This window comes from Nelumbo lutea, chromosome 5 (genome assembly GCF_056320005.1).
Source record: "Nelumbo lutea isolate HS-2025 chromosome 5, American lotus-T2T, whole genome shotgun sequence".
Taxonomy (NCBI): Eukaryota; Viridiplantae; Streptophyta; class Magnoliopsida; order Proteales; family Nelumbonaceae; genus Nelumbo; species Nelumbo lutea.
The window spans coordinates 40,368,904-40,379,862 of NC_142688.1; the positions used below are offsets into that span (position 1 = coordinate 40,368,904).

Below are 10,959 nucleotides of genomic sequence, written 5' to 3' on the forward strand. Positions count from 1 at the left end.
TAAAATATTTTAAAATGTCAGAATTGCCCCTGCTTCCACTTCCTCTCGCAATAGAAGCCTAGAAGGGAACGTTATGAAATACTTCCCCCGATCTCCCCTCACTGGTTTTTCTCATTTATTTCTTCTTCACTTTCTTCCATCAAGTCAATTAAGTCGAAGCAACCAAAAGGCATTGTTCATCTACTTCATCGTAGCAGTGAATAGAGTTTCAACAACTATCAATGACGACCTCCTTGAAGTTGCCGCCCAATACAAAGTAATAGAACTAAGTAGTGAACGAAAAAGAACTTGCAATTGGCAGCAATGGCAGTGAGCCCATCAATAGTGAAACCCTTACAAGACGAGAGGACCAAAACACTAAAATTCTTAAACAAACGCAAGATCAGTTCCAACACCTCATCAGTCACCACCATGTGCTTCGACCTCAACTCCTCTAAGCATGGGTAAGCTTCAGCCATGGATGAGATCCAGGGGTGCACATACCCTCCCCACCCCTCCAGAATGAGATTGAAATCAGCAACATGCGGTTTCCCCTTGAGCGACATAGATCGGACCTCCAGGAACTGCTTGATCAGTTGTAGAGGGAGCTTGTCCCTTATCTCAATCTCTCTCCTTTGTTAAACGGATCAACGCATGATTTGATTTCCGTTATCCCGTCTGCCATTTCCCTAATTTCTAAAATTTCTTAAATTCGATTCAGGTTCGGGTTGGAGTCATCTTTTCTCTCCATTTGTCTACGTTTTTTTCTGCTTTCCTTTCTACATCTCTTGTGGGTTTCAACTTTCAAGTTAATCTTGTTATTGCTTTCTGGGTTTATTGAGTTTACCCTTTACCAATTTTGAGTCGAAATTGGTTGTCTTGCTCTTGGTTTTCATAAGAAATGTGCAAATAGTAGATTTTGGTGGTCAATCACCTCAATTTCAATACATTCTATTGGAAACACAATTGGCAATTTGGGGTATATGAATCAATCCTTCCTAATTTTTTCTTCTCCCGAATAATTATTCATCGTTTTCTGTTAATTCAGGTGCATGGATTGCTCTGACTCAATAGTCTCAAAGGAAGAGAGTGGGGACAGTGGGGACGGAGAAGAGAGAGAGAAGAAGAAGAAGAAGGGATAGTGAGGTGGAAGTAGGGGAAGCAGTGAGGAGCGATCGATGGAAGGATTACACGTTGTTCCCTTCTATTGCGAGAGGAAGGGAAAGTAGGGGCAGTTCTGACATTTTGAAATATTATATTAATTCCTTGACAATTAATTAGGGGCAATTTTATCATTGTCAAAAACTGGAGGGGAGGTTTTTATATTTTAGCCTTAAAAAAAAAGTAAAAAAAAAATATCGATATCACCCGATACACCCCCATAGCCCCTTCCATTTAACCACGTGTCCAAGCTCCAAATATCTCTCATCAACCCAAATGGGAAATCTCCAAAACAGCTACGAATGGATAGAAAAATCAACCAATATGGTTACCAAAACTAACCAACGGAGAGGTAAAACATTTTTTTCCACCCAACCAAATCCAGTTTGATTGTTGAGACTGATTGTGGACATTCAGAATTTGAAGTACTGTGGAGATCATTGATCGTTGAGATTCAGACTTGAAGCTTGACTCATCTTGATCGTATTGATTCAGAGAATAAGGGCAGAGCACTGATTTATTCTACATTTCCTCCCAAATATGTTTTCCAACGACTGAGTTCTTCTGCATGATCGCCGAGTTGTTCTGATCATTTTCTAACCTGAAAATCCTAAACTGTAATAGCAGGCCACCGAGTGGAAGAGCTATTAATGGCCGCTGGCTGAAATAGTTTTGTCACTGTGCACAGGGGCGGAGCTCCAACTTTTTCCACAATTTCTAACTTGAAAAACTCAAAATGTAGTAGGCCACCAAGTTGATCATTTCGAAACATGAAATCCTCAAATGTAATAGCTTCCAATCCAATCATTTGAGGATTTCAAGTTGAACAGGGCATAGCACCAACTTCCTCACGACCACCGAGTTCTTTAAAGAACCATTTCAGTCGGCTTGCTATAGAAAATGGACGCCCACATTGTTCCGGCAAACAAGCACTTTTGCCGCTCCAAAAACCACCCAAAATCGGCCCCTGTTTCGCTACTGTGGTTGCTGCGAGCGACTACTGTAGCGAAAACCGGGTCAAGAAGATAAAATGCAATCGGATTTTGGATATTCCGACCCAGACCCCATTTTGCATCCACTTTTCTATAACTTCCGTTTTATTCATTATTATTTTATCAATTATTTAATTAAATAAAAATAATATACTTCACCTAAATGAATCTGGTGTTAAATAATTTCCATTATTTAATAACAGTTATTACACAAATAATTTCCACAATTTAATATTTGTTGGAAAATTAATAAAATTTCAACCATTTCCTTCTGTAATTTTGAAAAATAAACTGTAATTACAGTAAATTACTAATTCGTTAATTATTTATTGCTTATAGTTATTCCATTAATAATAATGATTATTACACAAATAATTTCCATTAGTCAATTATTTCTGGAAAATTAATGATCTCTAGAATGAAATAGCATTTCCTCATAGTGGAGGAAGAGGTGATTTGTATCTTCCTCCAAACCATGTGGGCACTTTGCACCCATTCTAATCCCCCAATTTCTAAGTCTATTTCAGGACTAGGTACATTGAGAGTATGATTTTAGGAGGGCAGGATAGTTTCCAATGGATGTTAATGTGGCAGTTCTATCAAAAATAAAACCATACACATTGACAAATAATGCATTTGATTAAGCTTTGAGTCAGAGATAATTTTGGCCTTACCATTGATCAAATAAAGTAGAATCGATTTCCATAAGCCATTCAACATCAAGCTATATATATTTATATTTGGTTTGATATAAACTAAGAAAGAAACAGAAAGTTGATATAAACTAATAAGTGTTACACAATAGCGGTTGGTCATCCAATGGTTTTGCCTTCTTCTCTAAGTTTTTGTATCCAATTGATGTTGAACCAGAATCCTGTAGACATGTTGGTCGATTTATAAGGCAATAGTCCATCTCTTGATGGTTTTCTTGAACCAACGTATGAGCTTTAGATATTCTTAACCCCTCTAGCTCAACTGTAACTTCTTTCATCGTGGGTCTGTTTTTTCCATTTAAATCCAAGCACCTCTTTGCAAGGTTAGAAACCACCTCAATTTCTGCCTTTTCACCCTTCTTTACCACTTGTGCATCAAGAATTTCAAAGAGTCGGTTCTCCTCCATGGAAGAAAGAAAATAAGTGGCCAAGCTTTTAATCTCTCCTGGTCTAAATGAAGAAATTGGCTTCTCTCCCGTTAAAAGCTCTACGAGAACTACTCCAAAGCTATAAACATCACTCTTCTCTGTAAATTGACTTGATTGGAAGTACTGAGGATCCAAGTATCCTAATGTCCCTTGTACTGCTGTGGTTAGATGAGTTTTGTCAACTGCAATCGGCCTTGAAGTCCCGAAGTCTGACACTTTGGCTCTATATTTATCATCCAAGAGTATGTTTGAAGATTTAACATCTCTATGATATATTGGGATAGAAGCTGCTGAGTGTAAATAGGAAAGTGCTCCAGCAACTTCAGTAGCAATTCTTAGTCGATTATCCCATGTAAATGGCATGTCGTCATCACTTCGATCATGGATGTGATTGAAAAGGGTTCCACTAGAGATGAACTCATAAACCAGCAGAGGAACTTCTGTTTCCAAACAACAACCTAACAATTTAACCACATTTCTATGATTAATCTTGGAAAGTATAACAAGCTCATTGATGAATTGTTTGATTTGATCTTCATCCACCATTTCCACCTTTTTGGACTTCTTAATCGCCACAATTCTTCCATCTGTTAACATACCTTTATATACTGTACCTTGGCCACCTTGACCAAGTATTCGATTCACGTTATAGCCATCTGTTGCCTTCTCCAACTCCTCAGCATGGAATATCTTGGTGTTATCGAAATTACCTTCCTCTAAAGATATTTGTTGTTCTAGTAACAAACCGCCATTTTGTTTAAAGAACTTCTCTTTTATTTTCTTACTTCTTATTGTCTTATAGAGTTGGTATAACCAGAAGCTAGCAAAGAATGATAACAATAGAGCTAAACTTGAGCCAATTCCTGCATAACCATTAGAAACCAAGTAGTTGAATAATAATTCAAGATAAATGAGATGATTCAACAAGAAATTAGAGTTGATTAATATAGACTAATTGTACTTAACAGATTTCCTTCCTCTTAAATGGAGTTTATGATCTTAAATCTGTACTTGGATTAGGTTTCTTAGCTTAATGCGTTAAGATCAATTTTCCAATCTTTATCAGATAATTAATCATGCATACACATATTTTGGCAAAGCGGAATTTCCTAGGCTGAAAAAATATTGCCACTTATCTTGAAACCAATAACCTAAGTGGTTATTCGATCCCCTTTAAGTGCATTTGGTTATGTCTTTGCTAGTGGTACACTTACGATTCTTATGCCAATACTTCTGCCTTTTAATTTTATTTTTCTCCCCTTTTAAGCTAGTTATTCCATTTATTTCCATAAAATCAATATATATGACAAATTTCAGATACAATAGGTACTCTAATAACTAATAATCATGGTGGAAAGATATTTTATTGATGATAAGAAACTGGTGTAAAAGTTATTTTATAACGTTTTTTGAGCAACATATATAAATGCTTAGAACTTCTAATAATTAAGGTATGCACGTCAAGGCTAAACCTTAAGATCCCATGATCTCATTTCTAAAATACCCCTAAATTCCAATAGTTTCATTTTTAAAATACCCTAAAATTCCCATGATCCCATTACTAAAAGTACTCTTAAATTTGATGTACTTTTAGGTGGTTATCTTGGTTCATGGAAAATTTGAGGATTCCTTGTCGGTGCCTTGACTCAAACTTGCCCTACCATCGGGAATGGAGCGGGGATGGGGTAGTGGATTTTGTTTATAGGGAAGAGATGGGGAGGGGATGCCTTGCCCCGAACCAGCCCAGTTGCCATTCCTAATCAATCAAAATATATTCAAATTGGTAATTAAAAATTTATATTTTCTTGACCCATCTTCTTACTATAATGTTCACCCAATTTCATCATCAATAAAAATAGTGATGCGTAGGACCCAAAATGCCCCATGGAAAGAGTGATAGATTTTATAATGACAATATTAAAATGAGGGAGAGTGTATATAGATGGGGGGATGCATTTTAGAAATTGATTGGGGAGTGGGGCAGCATGATACTTTCCTATTGGTTTAAATAAGATACCTTAGGAGAGAGATTATATGAGTATTTTTAGGTAGTTGGGCGACATGGCTTAATGGGAGTGGTGGGAAGGGGAGAGGAGAGAAATTCAAAGAGAATGCAGAGTGGGGATAATGGAGAGAGGCATGGTGATTGGACCCGTGCGATGCAGGGAATTTGTTAAGCTAAAGTTAAACAATAGAAATATATAAGAGTATATAACATTTTAATAAACAATCTGGACCAAACTCAATCAGAGTTGGTCAGTTTTCTAGTATTTCAGATTGGCTTTGGTTTAATAAATATATATTAATATTTTATATTTTAAATTTAATTTCTTAATACTGGAAAGTAGGAAAATTCCCATATTTTAGTCTAAAATATTTCATATCATAGATTTAATTTTGTAATTTATTTTTTAATAATATCATTGTAATTTATGAAATTAAAAGTTAATTTTTAAGTTTAAATCTTTTGAACACACAAACTAAACCGAAAATAGACCCAAATTGATACAACCCGAGTTGGTGGGTTTGTAGTAATGATCAATCGGTTTCGAATGACAAACTGCGGACTTGACCAGATTGATTTGGTTAGTGAAACAACCTACAACTAAACTAAACCAATCATTTAACACTCCTAATTTCAACTAAATTTATAGTCTAATCTCTAATAAACAACAATAATTTCATGATGAATTTTGTAAAATATGGAATTATTAATGATATGAATATTATTAAATATATTATTTTTTTGTGTTTTGAATAAATATTTTAAATTTACATATAATTTCGTTATTACATTTAAATAGTTCTTAATTTTTTTAATTGAAACTTTCTTTAGATAGATATAGATAAAAAGTGGGGGAGAGGATAAATAGGAATCAGAGATAGTTTAGGAGAGAATCTCTCTACTAAATTAGAGATAATTTGATAGATAAATAGGAGTTAGAGATAATTCAGGAGATAAATAGGAATTAGAGACAATTTAGGAGGAAGTGGGGGAAAGTGATGCCACTTAACTAAACATTAGAAAAGCTTTGTGGTTGTTAGAAATAGTTAGGTATATGTGATTTCCTGGTTAATTATGTGGAATTAAAAAAAAATAAATAAAAAAAACAGAAAATAAGGAAGGGGGGTTTCTTGCAAGGAGAGCTATGTTGACATTAAAACAAAGGGGTCAAGAAATTTTCTCCTTTTTTTGAATTTTTTGTTTTTTTATTCCATGTCATTTTTGAAACAACAAATCAAATGCACTTTCCCAATAACTTAAATAATCTCTTCTCCAAAAATTTATCCTAAACTCCCTCCCCCACTTTCTCTAGAATTATCTCTAATTCTTATTTATCTCCACAATTATCTCTAATTTAGTAGAGAGTTTCTCTCCTAAATTATCTCTAATTCTTATTTATCATTTCCCCTACATTTTATCTATATCTATCTAAAGAAAGTTTGGATTAAAAAAATTTAAGAATTATTTAAATCTAAATTAATAATATTGAAATTAATATATTACGAAATTAATAATAATATTGAAAATAATGAAATTATAAATTATAACATAATATTGAAAATAATAATAATTTAATTAATTACAAAATTAATAATGAAATTATGTAATAATAGTATAAATTTTGATTTTATGGATAATTAAATTCCATCAAAAACTAATATTTTAAAATCTAAATATATTACATATTATTTAAGTATTTAAATAATTGGGTATTTTCAATAACAAAATATTTAATATAACTAGATTTTAAATAGTTAAAATAAAGAAATTATGTAATAAATTTAAAAATTTTCTGAAAAGTAAAAAATAATTATAACATAATATTAAAATTAATAATAATTTAATATTTTTACATAATATTGTAAATAACTAATTTCGCTTATATCAAGTAATAATTCAAGAAAATAACTTTCAAAAAATTTAATATTTATTAATAATAATTTTAAACTCTTAATTTTTATTTATTATATAATTATATATTCTAAAATTAATATTTATTGTATTTCAGTAATTATAAATTGTTTTTGTCGTAAATGTATTTTCAATATATGTATAAATTTATTTATTTTTTTACATAGAAAACTTTCAATAATTATTGGTGATTAAACTACTGTTAGTGAAATTTTTAAATTTAATTTATTGTATTTATTGAGTTTTTGTTATAACTTACTGATTAATATTTATTCGAGATTTTAATTTTTATTGAATAAGTTAATATATTTTTTGTACTTATTGCACTTTTGTAATTATTGTATTTTTTTTATTGTCAATGTATTTTCATTGGTTGTGTATTTTTGCTATAAAGTTTCAATAATTGTTGGACATTAAACTATTTATTATTTATCAGAGATTAGAATATTAATTTAGCTAAAATTATGAGCGTTCATGAGTTGGTTTGGTTTGTTCTTAGGCTATTTGACCAACCAAATAGACCCGGCCAGGTTGGGGAGTTGGTCAACTGAAACCAACTAACCTTTTGTGAAAACCAACGCACTTAAGTTGTATTTGTTTGGATCGATTTTTTGGTTTGGCCAATTGATTCAAAAGATTTTAACTTTTAAAATTAAATTTAATTTTAAAAATTACAGTGTAATTATTAAAAATTAAGTTAAAAATTGTATTTATGATATAAAACATTTTATAATAAGAAAAATGGGAAAATTTTCAGTTTTTCATATTATATTTAAAATATAAAATACTAATATATATCCATGGTTACGTCATTCGATTTTGGTTAGTTTACAAATGACTAAAGTGAAATTGATCCAACTTGGTCGAATTAGGAAATTTTTTGACCAAAGCCGACCTAAAATACTAGAAAACTGACCAACTTGGGTCGAATTGATTGGGTTGGTTGGTTTAATCAGTTTGATGAATAAACCTTTCATTAAGGAGTTTTTGTTTTGCCATTAGGCCCATGATTTTTTATTCCAAAAATACCCTCAACACTTTTTTTGTACAAAAAATAAAATTAACTAAAAATAGCCAATAGAGTGGTTGCGCATGTCTTATAAAGGGCAAAAATTATATTTTTATTTTTATTTTCTTCTAATTAAATTTATTTAAATGAACATTAGGGTCAATACTGTCATTTTCCATTATCATCTAATGGAAGATTGATTAAACCCATTGCAAATTATAAGTGGTGTTTAAGTAAAGTTTTAACTATAGGGTAGATATTTGTAAATCCATGAAACTAGAAGGAGTATTTTAGTAATTGACACTTTCTATTATTTAACTTTTGCTTAATAAATCTTGTACATCACACCTGCTAGTATATATATATATATAGATATTATTTAGAACACCCAAAACAGTTGTTTCCCTGATAAACCAATCAACCAACCAGAAAAATGAGGCTCCATTGCAAGAAATCACTACTTGTGCTAATCTGCACCATTTTTCCGATTAACAGCAATTAATAATACAAAACACCCCTAAAATAAGGCAAACAACCCTCAGAACCAACGGCGCACCTGTACAAAATTTATACATGCTCCAGCGCGCAGAAAACTCGAAACTTTTTACAAATCCAAAACTAATTAGTATTAAAAATCAAGGGTACTATTAACTAATTATCCCCGTTTCATTACGATGAGTTTTTGGGTAGGAAATTTTAAAAAATGGAACTAGAATATATTAATATTACCTGTAACGATCGCAAACGTTCGACTTCGATTTTTAATGCAACCAGTACCAGATCCTCCCTTGAAGCCGTCTCCGTGAGTCCCCTTGGGGCACGAACATTTGTAACTTCCCACTGTATTTGTGCACACATGTGTGCAGTTATTGCCTTCCTTGCATTCATCAATGTCTACATGCAAAACCAGCCATGAATGGAAGTTATTAATTCTCAGTAGGGTGAAATGAATTGTGAAAACAAAAAATTATTAAGAGAGGTCGCCATCATCACCTTGGCATCCTTGGGGTAGATAAGGGTTCCCCCGGTAACCTTGCTTACAGTGACAATTATAGCCGCCGGTGGGGTTGGAGGAATCGGAGCAATAGGTGTTGTCTCCACATGCGTAGCTAGTCCGATTCTTTATTGCATAGGTGCAGTTGTCGTCGGGGATTACCCAGTCCAGCACCACTGGAGTTACAGGGGCTCCGTCGTACCGGATCGGAAGCCTCTTCTTGGGGAGATCCATGAGGTCGGGTGAGGAGAAATTGAAGTTATTAAACCAATCTTGGTCAGCCAGGAAGGCGTAGCTGCAGGGATTGAAGTCCAACGAGTAGGTGTGGTTGTAAAAGCTGGAGAGGCTGACGTTAAAGGTATTCAGACCATTTGGAATGGAAGTCTGGCAGCATCCAATGCCGGAACAGGAGCCATTAATCAGAACTTCGTTGGTCGAACAAAATGAGATGCAGCCGCTCGTAAAAGAATGACCTGATGATGATGAACTCGACATGTAGGCGAGGGTGTCGCAACCGATCGCCGTGAATTTGGTTCGGGTGCTCGAGAAGCTGAATTGCTTTGCCAGTGTGATATCTATTTCTTGGAACCCGTCATAGGTTCTACCACTTTGATTGTAACAGTCCATAGCAATCGGGATGTGGACGGTGGTTTGGCCTTCTAACGATATATTCCGGAAGGGTATATTTCCTGTAGGGAAACGAAGAAGCACTGGATGGCCAGATGAAGTGTTACAAACAACGCGGAAATGTGAGTCTCTGAAACAGTCTGAATCATTATTTCCAACTCCAAAGGGATACGGGATGTTCACATCCCCACATTTTTCTTGGCAACCAGGCTTCGCCGAACTCTGAGAAGAAGTTGATGCCGCATTCAGAAGTAGGATTACTGACACGACGACAATCTTCCAACCCATCTCTCTCTTTGCAACTGTGCAGACCTGATTTTGTGTATCTGGTTTTAGGTAGATGAAGAACAGCGATTTGCTCGTAGCGGTATATATACACGATAGTTTAGAACTCTGGGTAATTACTGAGACACTCCAACTGTTAGTCTGTTACCCTCTATAATTATCAAAGCCCCTAGCCGTGTTAATTGGTGAACATGAAGTTACCTAGTTGCCCTTATATATTATTTTTCTGCTAGCTTTGAAAGCAAAAGCGAAAAGAAAAGGAAGAAATCAATTTTAAGCGATATCTAATTTGGATTAATAAATACAAAAGATTGTATATTCTAGCATATGGAACCCGGTGGTTGGAATGTTGGATCAAATTCATTAATTGGATACCATTTAGCATGGCTTCTATTAATCTTGGCCATCCAAGCAATATACCGAGACTTCAACCAATCTCGCATAATCAATTAAAGTGATGTACAAATTAAAACATGCCAACGATCTCAATTTATCTCAACCATGCATTCAAAATCATATTACCGATATTTCAATATAAAATGTTATTATTATTGTTAAATAGATGACAACAATGAGGGCATTAATGTTATTTGCATCATGTTGGAAATGTGAAAAAGTGTAATCAAAGGCCAAAGGCAACCTAAATCATATCTTTAGACAATTTTGATATCTTCGATTCTTTTGTTGATTTGGTACATTGTTTGAATGACCCGAATTGGTTCAAATTTCGCTACCCACTTGGATGATTGATTAATTGGATACCATATCGAATGGATAAAACTAAAATTATCATTTCATAACCCATTTATAATAACTATTTCCTTTTTTTTTTATTTTTTAATATTCTTTTTTACA

At 33.4% G+C, this 10,959-nt stretch overlaps 1 protein-coding gene across 1 annotated transcript; it reads right to left on the reverse strand.

The window, feature by feature from the left end:
• Positions 1-2,784: 2,784 nt before the first annotated feature.
• On the reverse strand, positions 2,785-10,171 carry LOC148851904 (wall-associated receptor kinase 2-like). The gene is made up of 3 exons (XM_088943676.1): positions 9,192-10,171; positions 8,928-9,092; positions 2,785-4,136 (listed from the first exon to the last, which is right to left on the reverse strand). Exons 1-3 carry the CDS (start codon positions 10,105-10,107, stop codon positions 2,917-2,919), a joined length of 2,301 nt encoding a protein of 766 aa, XP_088799802.1. The 5' UTR covers positions 10,108-10,171; the 3' UTR covers positions 2,785-2,916.
• Between the last annotated feature and the right edge of the window lie 788 nt (positions 10,172-10,959).

What these genes read in the sequence shown, in the direction of transcription:
- LOC148851904 (XM_088943676.1), bottom strand. Translation starts at nt 10,107, where the DNA reads ATGGGTTGGAAGATTGTCGTCGTGTCAGTAATCCTACTTCTGAATGCG. An exon ending in TCTACCCCAAGGATGCCAAG is followed by an intron (nt 9,093 to 9,191) that starts GTGATGATGGCG and finishes TTTTGCATGTAG; the next exon opens with ACATTGATGAATGCAAGGAA. An exon ending in AACGTTTGCGATCGTTACAG is followed by an intron (nt 4,137 to 8,927) that starts GTAATATTAATA and finishes ATGGTTATGCAG; the next exon opens with GAATTGGCTCAAGTTTAGCT.